Raw genomic sequence first — 15,149 nt, 5'->3', positions numbered from 1 at the left:
CCAGAGCAACACAGCAACTGGAGGAAGACAATGGGATAAGTGCAACTAAGGCAAAAGGGAGTAACTTCTGTTTTGACATGATCAGGGCAGGTGGCTGGGGTGAGGAAATGATTCAGTAGCAAAACAGGTATCACAGTACACCTGGACTACAGAATCATTGAGAATATAGCTTAAGCTTGCTTGAGATCTATATTTACAAATTCTAAAGAATATTTAAAATCTCTTCCTTCCCCTTTCTCCCACAATTGTAGTCTGCTGCACTTTTCAAAAGCATAGATGCTTGCTTTTACCGAAATTTAAGGCTATTATGACAAAAAAGTGTAGGACTCCTCTTCGAAAACTAAGTATAAAAGTCAATCCACTCTAGAATGTCTTAGATAACTCTAAGTACAACCATCTGTTTTCCAAAACAACTCATTTTTGTATTTGGAAGACAAAAAAATTTATACTGCAGAAGTTGGTCTTCATACACATTCTTTTGTCCTAGAAATCAGACACCAGGAGTTATCACTGTAAGGTAAGTTCAGCCCAGGACACTCACTCTCTGCGGAATACAGATGTGCTGGTGGGAGAGGTTCACCATCACTCTCTTTGCCTAAAAGTACCAGATCATCAAGAGATCTGCTACAGAACATCCTAAAATTAATTCACCTTGCTTTGAGACAGGCTGAGGATGTACTCACATAAGCACACCTCGAGAAGCAACAGCTTCTGGGAAGAAGTGCTGGGAAGATGATGTCTGCCTGCAGCCTTAAGTGTTCTCGCCTGAGAGAGAAATACAAAGGAACAGCAGAAATGGACATAGTTCTAGCCATGACCACAGCTCCCAGTTCTCTTTGTGGGCACAAGAGGATTATTTTGCTTATTATACATGCACCTGTGAAAGCTCAATGCATTAGAGGACCTATAGTTGGGAGGGTGAGGATCCTTTCCATCACAGGAAAGTGGATGATTCTGCATTCCCTGAATTAGGCAAGTTGCTGGTGGTTTAAGAGTCAGCTGAATCTGGTCCAGAAGCAGCAACAGGCTAGGCAAGGCTTCACAAAAATGGCTACAACCAACGCTTCTTCCTCTTAACCCTAAAGTGCTGGGAAAAATGCAGCATGACCAGACTAGTAGCCTAGGATAAAACCTCCACAGTCCTACGATACCATTTCCTAACATAGATAAGGTTCCTAGGAGTTTAGACCATGAAATCCTCCACAGATACTGATAAGAGAATTTCATAAGGAAAAAATACAAGCTTGAAATAACTGGTTAACAACATAGCAACACAAATCTTGGTATGGTCAACCAGCATTTTTAGAATAGTGACCCTTTCTAATGCAGGACTATCACTTCACTTGTCCAATGGCATTTTTCACTAAAAAGAAAATGCTCCTCCAATTACAAACATCAAAGACAATACTTTAATAATAACACTTTAGGCATTGTTTAAGTTTTATAACTTATTAGAAGTTAAGATCTTTTTACATACATTTCCTATTTTTATCTTGAAAGGACAGCTAACATTAAAACATATGGATAAGGGCTCACTACCTAAGGGCCATTTCTAAACATTCTCAGTCTGACTCATTTGGGATGAAAGAGCTTTATTTTTCCCACAGAAAGAGGCTCCTTACCAGTCACTACTTCACCAGCAGATTTGTGTATGACTGACCTACCAACCAGAAGCAACAGTGAAAAAGCAACTCCTATTTCAGTTGTGTTAGCTACAGGTGAACATCTACAGTATGGTCAGAGGCTCTGACCGTAGGCTACAGCCTCTGACCAACAACTGCAAAGTTGGCTGCACCCGCTCAAAGTTCCTATCTCTGGCAAAAACCTTATTTTTCACCTCACAGAGAAGGTTAAGCACGGCACATATCTGACTGTGAGAATCAGTCATAACCCTCAGACAAATGGCATTGCTAAAATAAAGCTGTGTCACTTTGCAATGTGTTATAAAAATTCACTGACTGCCTTAACATACTAGAAATAATCACTGCATTTTTCCATTAAATATAGCATCATGAATTCAGTAAAATCAGAAAAAAGTATAAAAAACCCTTTCAAAATAGCTCCTTAATTATACCTTGCTTGAACTGAACCCTTGGTATTTGAGCAGCACGAGTAATCTCATTTCATTTCCCAACATATTTTAAGACAGAACACAAATAATAAAAATACAAATAATCTATAAAAACCACAGTACCTCAGAAATCTATGTAAAAAACATACATCTGTATCAAGGAGCTCAGTAACAACTTAAAGCACCACTCAAAATTAAGTACCATACATGTTACAGTACATTCCATTTATTATGACAATTTAAGGCTAAAATAGGTACAACTCCCTTATAGTCAAGCTTTCTTATATTTATAAATGCATACAAACATTAAGTAGATACAAATGCGGAGGGTTTTTTATTGCTCTGAACTGTCTACTAGAATGTTCAGCTTTCCCAGATGTTGTCTCAGTTTGCCTTTTTCAATCAAGCTGAAGTCCTACAACTGCAACTTATGGCACTTGTACAATTATACACCTTCTTTGATTTGAGCTGTAAATAAATTCAAAGATACATCAGACAAAATTGCCCATCATCAAAAACTTCATAACTTAGTTAACTAAACATTCATCCATAAGATACATAATTCATCACAAAGATTAGTTCTGCCATTCTTCAGGAAGGATTTTCTTTTCAAAATAATATTTCTAACCAAGCGGCAAACCAGCAAGAAATGATTGACTGGTACCAGTCTAACAGACTGGGTTTAAAAAAGAAAAAAAAAAAACGGAAGCTGGATATGTGCTCCAAAACAAAGAGCAAACTTTTCTTCTTGCTCATAGAGCAATTATGTTTCCTAATTATGTAAGGCGATGCCTCATTCTGCCAATGCCAAATTCTTTGACTGTAGCTTGTCCATTTCTTGACCAATATTTCCTTCAATGGTATCACACTGGGCAAGAAATACCTAAGAATAAGAAACAAACAAATGTCACTGGTTATGCAATTTAGCAGTGGAAGGTGCCTCTTAAGAACAGAAAGTTCCTATCCTGAATCCGAAGATGCCAACTCAATAACCACCTTCCAGCTGTTTTGATAATAGCTTATTCACAACTGCATTTACCCAGAACCCAAAAGAAACATGACATTTGATAAGGCAACAGCATGGCTGCCCATCATCACCAGTCCTGCCGCTGAAGTACTTTCATAAACGATAATGAGAAACATAAAGGTTCAGACAAGTTAGTGCTTCATTCAGTTTGGAACATGACTTTTAAGCTCCTTTCCAAAACACATACTTCAGAGGCCAAGGGGTGGGAATGACAAACCTACTCAGTCAAATCTAAAATGAGCTTTCATTAAACCAAGAGCTCTTCTATTTCTCCGGACTACAGGGCACCATTGAACCTTCCTCTTTATCAGTAAGTAGCATTTAAGCCAATAAACGATTTTAGGCCAATCCTAAGGTAAGCAAGTACACTGCAGTTTCTGAGAAGATTCTTCCACTAGCTATTCAAGTCTTGCACTTGGTTTTGCTATGTCTGCACCAGACTCTAACAGTCAAACCAGATATTTCACATGATTTACATTAAAATGACACCTAAGAAACCTCTTTCCCTCTAGAGCAGCAAACTGTTGTGCTAGGTGAGTGTTTCTCAACCATCGCACTGTTTTCAATCAATCCAATCCCTTGAGCCATCATCAACTTACGTCATTAAGGACTTGAGGGATAAAAAATCAAGGTGATAACAACTGCTGCTGCTGGCTGCAAGTGTTTTATACTTATCTCCGCATCCTAGAAGATATATGCCAGCAATAGAAGGCAGTTAATAGCTCCCCCTTGCTTTCATGAATACTTAGGAGTAACAAGCATAACTTGCCACTGTTTTCTTGTTCTTGCTCTGGAAAAACAAACTGTTGTTGATGGCTCTGGTCTGCAACCCCTTAAGATTCTTCTGCAGTCCTCAAAGGGTTCATGACCTACAGTTGTAGAACACTGTGCCTATAAAAGCACATCAGTAATTCTGATCTCTGCTCAACGGAGTCTCTTTTATACTTTAACAGCAATTCTTATTCAAAGCCCCACTTATTTCTGCTGTAACTTCACCCAGGAGTGGAGGTCTAGCTTGCCACAAAGTTTATAGCCATCAGTCCATGCTGCTGTGGTTAGGCATAAGGAATCAAGAGCATGTTCAGAGCCCCATATAAAACAGCTACTCCAGCAACCACCTTCATTCCAATTTGCATTGTCTGAACTTATCTCAGTAACTGAGTACAAATGCTTTGTCCCTAAAGCTTTAACTAAAACCATTTCTACTACAAAGTGCTTCTTCGTAGGCCCTCCTCTAAAATAGATGGCTGTTTTAAAAAACTTGTGAAACACCAATGTGAAGTACTTAATAAGGTTACAGTAAAAGACAGAATCTTTCAACTCCATATATGAATGCCAGGTACTTACACAATTAATTTTTAGGAGTCTAACCTGGGAATAAAGCTAGCACAATACAAACAAAACCAGTAATACAAGTAGCATTAGCATTCATTTATGTAAATTTGACTGGAGGGGGCTGAATTCCAGTATTTATTAACAAACCTTCAGTTCAAGGTCTCTAAGCAAACAATGCCTAGGAATTTATAAGCATCATAAAAAAGCAAAGCAACTTAACCCCTCGCCCCCAGCTGCTCTTCTGTACAGATTTTATTTTAAAGACCTACTCTCCATACAAAGTTGGTACATTGCAATAGAAGCTAAATTTTCCAAAGAACATCTCTGGCAAGGTCAGGAGTAGGTCAGCAGGAGTTACAGCTGACTGCATCCTTGTGCCCAGACCTCAGTCATTACTCCAATCCACCAAGATGCCAAAAAGAAGGAACGCTCAATCCTGTTTTCCTTACTAGTTATACTTTATAAGAATTATTTAACATTATCACACAGCAAAAAGGCCAACCACTAATGTAAATGGCAAGCATTATCTGAAACCAGCATGAACAATGAAAACCTGTATTGTTGTATGCTGTTTTATAAAGTATTAAATACCTCTCAAAGGGAGGTCATAAGAAATATCAATGCCAGAACAAACACTGAGAAAATCTAAACAGCTCATTTTCACAAACTCTTGTGTACAAGTGCCCAGCATTAATGGGGAAAAAAAAAAAGGAAATAAACCGCCATCAAAAACAAACCAAGAAAACTCACCTGAACCCTCTTCACTAACCCCTTCTTTTTGAGTTTGCAATCACTGAAATTCTCTGGCAGATTCTGCAGTAAAATAAACAAACAAGTTGATGAAGCTTAATGGTGAAATTAACATATTAGCAAAAACTGAAATTATCAAAGAATCCTCTGAACAGGCATCCTGAATGTCATGCCTGCTTAGCGAGGATGATTACACGAGAAAGAATTTATAAGAAAAAGTAATAAAAAAGTCAGGGATGAGGCATGCTGACTGCAAAAAAACAGAGCTAGCAAATTTACTGCTTGTCTTTAGGTAACATACAGCAATAAACTACATAATACATTAACTCAATCACTTGCCATCATTAGAATGTATCATCAGTAATGCAGACATTGCCAGTCTGTTAAAGCTGTGTATCTGATCATCTCTGCAATGTACTCATGGAAGGCAACAGATGTGAGGTGTTACACGCTGTCAGCTTTTAGTTTAACTAAAATTGCATAATTTTCTGTACTCCTACCACCCAATATATTCATGTATTTCTTCCTGGCAAATGTTACATGCTTTGTCCTTTTCGAGCTATGTGAAAGTGGAGTGTTGCTGGGGAATGGTGCTCAGGTTTATGATTTTTTTTAACAGTTAAAATACCCGTACAGATAATTATCATTATGTTTACATGTTTATGTAAACATGTTTAGAAACATTGTGCTCTCACTGTTGAAAATACATAGAATTCTTGGAGTTTCTCATTAGTACACCTTTTATTTTCTAATCTAACTCCAGATCAAGAACAGAAGTTTCTTTATAGTAGTTTCATTTCAGCAAAAATGTGAGCCCCTCTGCACGGTTTAGAGACATGAACTTTTGTAACAATCAAAAACAAAAAAAAAGGTGCTCTTTTATTGTTCAGAAAAATGGTTTCTAATCCTCCTGTTTGTTGGCCATGCCACATGCCTTGTCCTGAGGCACTTCAGCTGGGCTGTCAGCTGTATCACCTTCCTGGAGGAATACTTCTTAAAGCCTTTGAGGCATTTCACTGGTTTCCCTCTTGGTTCCTAACAGCAGGGTGTCTGGAGTAGAAAGCTACAACAAAGTTTTCACTACTGAAACTTGGTAGGATGAATCCACGACTGGAGTCATGAGATGGCATTGCAGGGAGGCTGGACAGCAGCAGGTAACATATTCAACTGTGGAGACCTGTGAGGGGGTCTCTCATGCTGTTGGTGTGTGTCCCTGATTCTTTCCTGGGGTGCTGACAGACTAATTAAAGGTGTGGAGACCCAGGAGGGGGCTTTCTGTCTGCATGTAACCCTGAACAGGTTAGCTGAACTGCCCTCCAATCCACCCCGCTCAGTGAAGGGTCCCCATAACAGGACACTGCAGACACATTGGTTGGGCACAAGAGTCTTGGTTCACCTGGGGCAATGACAGATTAATCGAAGGGTTTGAGAAAATCTTCTCTTTCATGTGGTGATGCTCCTTGAGCTTTAGAAAACTTGTCCTCTGAAGCTTTAATTTTATGTTTATGATCCATGCTAAGGGATTGAAGGATTATACTAAGGAAAGCTTATAAAATGCTTATTGATCCAGATAAATTCAAAAGTTTAGTAGTAAGTTCTCATCTTATTGTATGTGGCAAAACTTCCCAGAAGTCTGGCAAATGTTTGCTACAGGACAATGATGGTTTTTCAGAATACTTCTTTCTTTTAATCCTTTAAATGTTAATGTGGTATAGATTTACCAGATGACAAGTATAGCAGGGACAAGGAGAAGTTAAGTTTCATCAAAACAGCACAGTAATTTAAGTTCTAAAGAACTATAACCCAAAAAAATCCTCAAGAAAGGAGGATGGGCCACCAGAGCATAATTATGAGTCAGCAACACTATCAATGTCCTCACTCCTGATACATGCAATTTGACAGATTTGTCATGAATTTATGTAAACAAAATCAGTGACTGGTATTTAAAAAGAGACAGCTTTTTTTTTCAATTGTTAGAACAACCTGTTCTCTGCAATACTGTCTTTCTAGATTACAAATCTGCCATTTAATAAAAAAAACATAATGGGAGCAAAGTAAACGCTCAGATAGCAATACTGATGACAGAGTTCCTGTAAATTGGAGCAGGCTTAACAAGTACATACTGCCATGACTATGAATTCCAATTTTCCTACTGATCTCAGAAAAACTTTATTTTCTTGAAAACGCCTTTCAGTTATTTAAAAACCTGTGCCAGATGATCAAGTCAAGCATTTTCTGTGTTCTACTCACCGACATTTGTAATAATTAGTGTATTTTGACTTTTATTCCTGGACCAAATGTTTTAACTGATGAAATAAATAGCATTTCTGGTAATGCACACACACAAATCTTCAACTGTTGAACACGACTCAACTGTATTCCTCCTGAAGAAAACTTCAAAGAGCTGTGGCTTATGGCACTGTCTGACTGTGTCACAGCATTAAAAATTTGTAAGATGTGCCTAACATCCCTCCACCTTTCCTGTGGTGGAAGCAGTAGCTATTTAAACATGTTAAAATGTTTAAGTTACAGCTACCCTACTCAAAAGCATCCCTTCAAGACTTTTCTTTCACACCTCTGGCAGTGACGACATTGTATTTTTTTCTCTCACACTCCAATACTGTAGGACTACAAACTTACTTCTCCACTTCCCAAATCCCTTCTTTTAAATTTATAGTTGTTGAACACACACAGCCTAGCAAAACTGAGTATTAGTTCCAAACTCAGTGCCTTTAATTAACGAGCTTGCCTGCTATCAGTAAGAAACAATATGCAGGATTCCTCACCTCTGTAACCATCCAAATCTCATTTTGTATCAAGTTACTCAGTTTTGAGTGATCCAAATAACACATGAAAGCCAAAAAACACTTTAATGAGCTTTCAGAATGATTCTGCCAAAGAAAAAAACTAGAACATTTACAGTGTGAGCTTGCTAGAGTGTTCCGCTTTTACAATGCATCATCCATTCTTCTCAGTCAGTCATAATTTTCTCCTTTTAATTTTTTAACATGCTGTTGATTGAATCAATAGCACCTCTACATGTTCAATAGCATTTAACAGATTTGTCTGAACTTTTGCTTTTAATTGGCTACCAGTTCTAAGATACAGACAAAACCCTTTCTGGAAGCTTTACACTGTACTGCTTTGCATTTCTGTTTACCACTTTTTACTTCAGTGGAACCCATTTATTGTTCCTATATATACCTCATTACCATTCCCTATTGCTGCCTCCGTATCTTGCACAACTGCAGTACAGTCAAATACTACCTCAGTTGGCTGGTGGCCTGTTCATCTGATCTGGTGTAATACCAGCACACTGAACACCTGCATTTTAAGATTCCACCCACCTACATCTGCAAGATTTCACAGAAGTCCAGTTTTCATGACAAACCCCACAGCCAGCTTTGTATATTAAAACAAATAAGTATGCAACTTCAATCAGTGACAATGAAAACTCTCACATATTTCTTAAAAAAAATGAGGTTTATCAATGTCATAGGCTCTTATACAACAAAGTAACAAACATCTGTTACAAATTTTGAAGGACACTAATAATTATACTTAGTGGCTGCTCCACTTTCACAAGAAACACCCTGGTTGTGACAATCTTCTTTTACCTCTGTACAAGTACCTTATTCTCATCCAGCTCTCAGCTACTACACGATACAGGAAGATATATATTATACTCTGGAAATGTTAAGGTTATGATTCATTAATGACTGTAAAGCACTTGGATATAACCCCAGTACATTCCAAAGAAATAATCCAGTCCTCAATATGCAGGCATCTCAGATAAAAGTACAGTCAGTCCACATGTGACTGACTAGAAAATTCTTCAGTCTGCAGGACCTCCTTTTTCCTGTATGATATAGAATATGAAGTGTATCTCATTGGGTTTTTCCCCCAGACCTTTACTGCTACCACAAAGTTTGCGAAGATAAACTAAAAGGGCAAAGCTTGAGCAGAGGATACCCATTTCATGTAGTCTTAACAGGCTGCTGCCCCAAATGAAGCTCTTCTGTAGAATGGAAATGCATACACAGGCATTAATGTCACCAGTTAGAAACAGAGGCTGCCAAATAGTCTTTTGGAGGCATATAGGGCCAAGAACTGGATATTAAAGAAAAAAATGAGCAAAGGAACTAACTAATTTTCAAAGCCAAACTAAAATTTCTAGTATGTTTAAATATCAAATAAATTATAAGATATTCTTAACAGCAAACTTCTGTTGGGATTTTACCCTCTTCTGTGGTTAGTTACTTACAATGGCATCAATCTGTTCCAGGGTTTTCATGAACTGCTCTGCAGTTCCTTTTATCCTCTTGTCCAGCTGTTTTAGTGCTTCTGCTTGGAGCTCCTTTGCTAAAAATCCCTGAGGAAGGAAAACCAAAATTATCCCATACCCTACAGAATACTCATCTTAGAAGATCTGCCAATCCACAACAGCAGAAAACACCATTTACTATTTGTGTAGTTTCAAGCATGGTAGGGACTCCAATCTCAATCTGTATTCTATCAATCCTTGACATGGTAAATATAAGATCTGCTAGGTTTACTTAAAAGATAAACAAGTAACAGATATTCTCCTTTGGACTTTAAGTGAATTCTTTAATGTTTTTCCAGATATAAAGAATATAATTTATCCCACATGAAACAAAATTTACCTTTTTCCAAAGAGTGCCATGTCTCTATTTTGCAAACTCATAAATGGCATTTGAAGTTCACTAAGAATTATACAGGACCCTTGGACAGTTAGGAGGGACAGCCTATTACTGACTACTCAAAACCTTTAAACTGTTTTGGTTGGGTTTTTTTAATACATATACCTACAAAATTGTTTTGCAAAGATATAAAGTGATACAAAACTGGCATACCTTCTGGATACTTGTGAACTCTTTATTAACTTCCTCTAACTTATTAGCTATTTGCTCCACTGACTTCTCCAAATCTTTTAACTTCTTTAATTCAGCCTCTTCTTCTGGACTATTCTGTGTATTCAAAAGTACAACATTCACAACTATGGAACAAGTGGATACACGATGCAGCTAAAAAGCAGCAGCAGTGGTGATACAGACATAAAGGCTTCTGTTGGTTTACATACTACACTGTGGCTATTCTTTTCATATTTGAGAATATGTAAATTCTCATGAATAAGCTTCTTCCAAAGCTTAATTACAAATATTAGAAGAGTAAGGTATATAAACACACTAAATGAAATTAAATTGAAGGGAAAAAGGAAAAGTGCAACCTTTTTTTTTCTTATTGTTAACTTAGCATTTTTAAAGTAGAGGTAGCATTTACATCACAAGATTATTACCTTGTCCTCTACTTGGCAAAGCCAGCCACAAGTCCTTTCACCAGAAATAACCCAGCAGACTCAGTAGCTACAGTTGGGGGAGTTTTTTTTTTTAAACCAGAAAAAAAAAAAGTTGAGCAGATAAGGTCATCGGTGCACAGAAGGTTCATGAGCACTGACAATAGATTATGCAAAGTCTTGTCAATAATGTAAAGCAGAAGCCAGTCAATAATGTAATTTCAGAAATGTACAAACTGCAGTTATTTGCAGGGTAACATGAGATTGAATTCAATTTTGTGGATAGGTATACAAAATTAGGTCAATGCTGTAACCTGTTTGTGTGTTCAGCATCTGACTTACTGACAAAAATTACAATAATTTAAGGGGAAAAAAAAGGTCCAAAGGCAACACTTACCCTTTTCCCAATCAACATGACTTTGCAACCATTTTTAACGCCAAGTGCTGATAATGGTTGTTCCAGTTCTTTCAGAGACTTTCCTAAATGAAAAACGAAGAGAGAAAAAAAACCAGCTAAAGTACGGTTAGTGGCATAAGAATGTCTTTTCGAAGATATTCAAAACATTGACACTTGAAAGCGACAAAGATGAAATCTTATCATCTATAAGAAATGTTGCAGATTTATAAGTTACCTTTGTATATCAGTTTCTGAAAGGGAACTGGAACTCCAGTGACTTGTTCAATAAGTACAGCCATGTCTTGTAGTGTAGGTTCACCGTCTTCTTGTTGAGAAGCAACCTGAATACTGTGCTTTTCATTGCCTAACAGAAAAACAGAGTAACAGTAAAACCTAGAAATACCTAGGAAACATTACAGAAAATCCATTTCTAATATTTATTTCTATTAATGCAAAAAGTTCTCAAACCACTGATTCTCATGTACAATCATAATTTTCAATCTTTCCTCTTGGAGTGACTGACCTGAGTTGAAAGTTTTGGTTTACACTGTAATAATCTGAAGAGTTTGATTGGGTGTATTTTACTGGCATAATGCTCCTGCTAAATATTACTCCCTCTCTCTTTTTTAAGAGTACAGATAGTGTCCGGACATTCCACAAGCTGAAGCACGAAAGCCCACACCTTCCTGATATATCCCATTTCCCACTTGTAGGAACTTTTAATAGCATGAGTCTTGGTATCTGAGACAATTTATCAGTTCCTTTGCTCCCCACTCCTCATACGTGAGAAACAAGCAATCTATGTCTACCCTGTGTTGCCTCCACACCAATTAGACAGAATTCTCACAGTCCAAAAACTACTTCTCCCCATAATACTACTGATAAGTAGCCTTAACCACTTTGAGAAGTCCCAGCTTATCTGTCACAATCCACTTATGGAGCATCCTACTCAGACTCCCTAAGATTACTTGCATGCAGTAAGGAGGAAGTTCTTAGGAAAAAAGGAGTATGCCTATTAATCTCTGCTTTGCAACAGACCCTTTCTATAACCCTCTGTTCCCATGCATTTAATATCTGTCAATCTGAAAGCACCCACAGGAATCAACCATCACTGGCTGCATGGGAAATCAAAACAGGCATTTTTTATTCTGCAGGAAGAGAAAAGTCCTGAGCAAATACCAGAAATAAAACTATTCTCATGCCACTAATTTTAAGTGCATGTATCTTTGATAAAGAAGATTAATATTAATATTGATATTAAAATACTCCAGCCTCCCACAGTCACATGAAAAGTGACACTGTGGCCTCAAAAACTTTAAAGCTCTAACAATACTTGTTAATTCTAAGACATTTTTAAGCTTAAAATTACATTATGCCCCCCTCACTGAAGCATTTTCCATAAACAGAACTTCCCAATTTGTTGTGGAAAAAAAAATCCCACAAAGCACAATCTCAATATATTTCAGTTGTTTTGATATACAACTGCTTAGCATAAGGGCTCTGCCTATGAGCAGTTGAGAAAAAAAACAAAAACAAGCATTAACTGAGGAAAAGAACAGATGAAGCCTGTCTAACTAGAGAACCAGTTTAATTAGAAATTATAAGTACCACTTTGGGCAGACCGTAAAAAAAAAATTACCGTAAATTCACAACAGAGGTCCTCAGTGGAGCAGAGATCCACCTGCAGCCTGTGGAGGAGACACACACCAGAGCAGGTGAATGCCCTAAGAAGGCTATGGCTGCTTTGGGAAGCCTGCACTGGAGCTGGCTACTGGCAGGACCTGTGGCCCTCTGAAGAGAGGAGCCTACGCTGGAGCTGATTTGCTGGCAAGGCTTGTGACCCTGTGGGGAACCCCCACTGGAGCAGCCTGTTCCTGAAGGACTGCAATCAATGGGAGAGACCCATACGCTGGAGCAAGGGAAGAGTGTGAGGAAGAAGGAGCAGCAGAGACAGAGTGTGATGAACTGACCACAGCCTCCCTTCCCCTGCACTGCTCAGGGGGTAGGAGTTAAAGAATTTGGGACAAAAGCGAAGCCCAAGAAGAAGGGAGGGGTGGAGGAAGGTGAGTTTTTCTCTTTCAGTTCTCATTATTGTACTCTGATTTGAATGTTAATAAACTACGTTTCCCCAAGTCGGGTCTGTTTTGTCCGTGACAGTACCTGGTAAGTGATATCCCCCTGCCTTTATCTCAGCCCACCAGCCTTTCCTTCTATTTTCTCTCCCCTGCCCGGCTGAGGAGGGGAGTGACAGAGTGGCTTTGGTGGGCACCTGGCATCCAGCCAGGGTCAACCCTCCATACTTGCAGATTGTGAAGTGATGCATGTGGGTCTACTGCTGTTCTGTTTCTCAACCCTAATTTGCATCTTTCCCCACTTTCACTCATGCATGCAAAACTTTACTAAAAACATTTGTGCAAAGTGTTAAACCAGCATCTGACAGCAGCAGGTGTAAATCAGCCAGCTGAAGCCCAAGGTGAACAATGGCTTCTATTTGCTATTTATTAATGACAAAGTAATTATCAGGTAAGAAAAAATAGGAAAGATGAAAACATTCTCACATAAGATGACTGTTGGCAAAGAGCAAGATGTTGGAATTATAAATATGTCAATATCATTAAGTTATTGACATCTTTGCAAATGAAAACCCCTCAGACCAAATGGAGCTTTCTGAAGGCATCAACGAGCACATAAATAATGACAATTCAAACATAATATTCCACAAAGTTCCTCACCAAAGACTCTTAAATAAAACTACCAGGTGATAAAGAAAACATTTTAACAAAATAATGTAACAATTTGAAAACGTGAATGAGCAAGCAGAAATAAACTCTAAAGATGGAAAGAACATCACCAACACGGTGCAAAAGGAACACAGGCTGAATTTATTATTCAATAATTTTAAAAAATCTAGTAAAAAATTTAACAAGTTTTGCTAACAAAAATGAGCAGAATACCTTGCTGATTTAATACCTTACTATCCTCCTCAGTCCTCCTACTGTCTCACTTCACCAAAATTTAACCATGGTATTTCCATACTGTGGAGACAGGGCTATTCTCACCTCTTCACACTAACTTTTTATATTTTTTTGCAGATATAAGACCATCTTCCCTTCCACCTTCTTCTCCCTCCTCCTATTTCTTTTTTTGAGGGAAAAAAACCTCAACTGTGTAAGCCGGCCTTTGAGTGATCCATTCCACCAGGTCAGCACCCATCTGTCATACTGAAGAAACCACACTCTCTGTTGCAGTCTTGCAGCCCACTAGCTGCAAACATCCAAGTATTTTGCAACAAAGAAGAAGAAAACCTATCAGGTAGCACCTGCCTTTAACATGCAGTGCTGACTTCAGCAATATATTGCATCTAAATGAAGATTACTACCGAACAATAGAATCACAGAATGGGTCAGGCTGGAAGGGACCACAGTGGGTCAGCTGGTCCAACCTCCCTGCTCCAGCAGGGCCATCGTAGAGCAGATGGGACAGGATTGTGTCCAGATGACTTCTGAGTATCTTCAGAAAAGACCACTGCACAGCCTCTCTGGGCAATCTGTTCCAGTCCTCGGTCATGCTCACAGTAAAGAAGTTTTTCCTCGTATGCAGGTGGAACTTCCTGTCCATCACTTTCTGCCCATTGCCTCTTGTCCTATTGCCTGGCAGCACCGAGAAGAGCCCGGATTCATCCTGTTGGCATCCCGCCTTTACACGTTCATACACGTTGACAAGGTTCCCTCTCAGTTGTCTCTTCTCGGGGCCGAACAGGCCCAGCTCCCTCAGCTTTTCCCCGTAAGAGAGATGCTCCAGCTCCTCGATCATCCCCGTTGCCCCCCACTGACCCCAGCTCTGCGCTCCCTGGCAAAGGCCGCCCTGTCCCCTGCTCCCACTATCCCCCCTCACAACAGATCTACGCCTGCGATCCAGCCGGAGAGAGACACTTGGAAGTGCTGGCCAGCAAGGAGCGAAACCTTATGGCAGCAGCGGGGATGGAGAGCGGGCCGAGCGGGGCCGAGCCGGCCCCGGCCGCTCCCCGCTTCGCCGGGGCAGCCGCGGCCCGCCCTGCACACCGAAACAGCCGGCCGGAGCCCCCGCCGCCGCAGCCGAGCCCCCCGGCCGCTGCCCTGTCCCGGGGCTCTTACTGTAAGTGACGGTGACGGTCACCGGCGCTCCGGGCGCCGCCATCTCACCCCGGCACAGGGAAGCGTCTGCGGCACCTCCCGGGGCGCGCCCGTAGCACGTCACTTCCGCACCAGGAAAACGG

The 15,149-nt window shown here is 39.5% G+C and overlaps 1 protein-coding gene across 2 annotated transcripts; it reads right to left on the bottom strand.

Moving 5' to 3' along the window:
- Positions 1–2,265: 2,265 nt before the first annotated feature.
- Positions 2,266–15,111, bottom strand: BAG1 (BCL2 associated athanogene 1). Of its 2 annotated transcripts, XM_017813203.1 has the most exons (7): positions 15,028–15,111; positions 11,130–11,258; positions 10,895–10,977; positions 10,058–10,171; positions 9,448–9,555; positions 5,184–5,246; positions 2,266–2,954 (listed from the first exon to the last, which is right to left on the bottom strand). In XM_017813203.1, the coding sequence occupies exons 1-7, from the start codon at positions 15,068–15,070 to the stop codon at positions 2,865–2,867; spliced, it is 630 nt and encodes a 209-aa protein (XP_017668692.1). In that variant the 5' UTR covers positions 15,071–15,111; the 3' UTR covers positions 2,266–2,864. The 2 variants fall into 2 exon arrangements, with proteins under 2 accessions (XP_017668692.1, XP_017668693.1); XM_017813204.1 differs by lacking the exon at positions 10,058–10,171 and having other exon boundaries at positions 15,028–15,107.
- Positions 15,112–15,149: the final 38 nt, after the last annotated feature.

Source organism: Lepidothrix coronata, unplaced genomic scaffold (assembly GCF_001604755.1).
Source record: "Lepidothrix coronata isolate B3197 unplaced genomic scaffold, Lepidothrix_coronata-1.0 Scaffold40, whole genome shotgun sequence".
Lineage (NCBI taxonomy): Eukaryota > Metazoa > Chordata > Aves > Passeriformes > Pipridae > Lepidothrix > Lepidothrix coronata.
This window is presented reverse-complemented; position numbering and strand designations above follow the sequence as displayed.

Excerpts from the sequence above, each read along its gene's own strand:
- BAG1 (XM_017813203.1), bottom strand. The coding sequence starts at position 15,070 with ATGGCGGCGCCCGGAGCGCCGGTGACCGTCACCGTCACTTACA. Across the intron at positions 9,556-10,057 it reads AGTTCACAAGTATCCAGAAG|GGATTTTTAGCAAAGGAGCT; the intron begins GTATGCCAGTTT and ends TTCCTTCCTCAG. Across the intron at positions 5,247-9,447 it reads TGGAACAGATTGATGCCATT|AATCTGCCAGAGAATTTCAG; the intron begins GTAAGTAACTAA and ends ATTTTACTGCAG.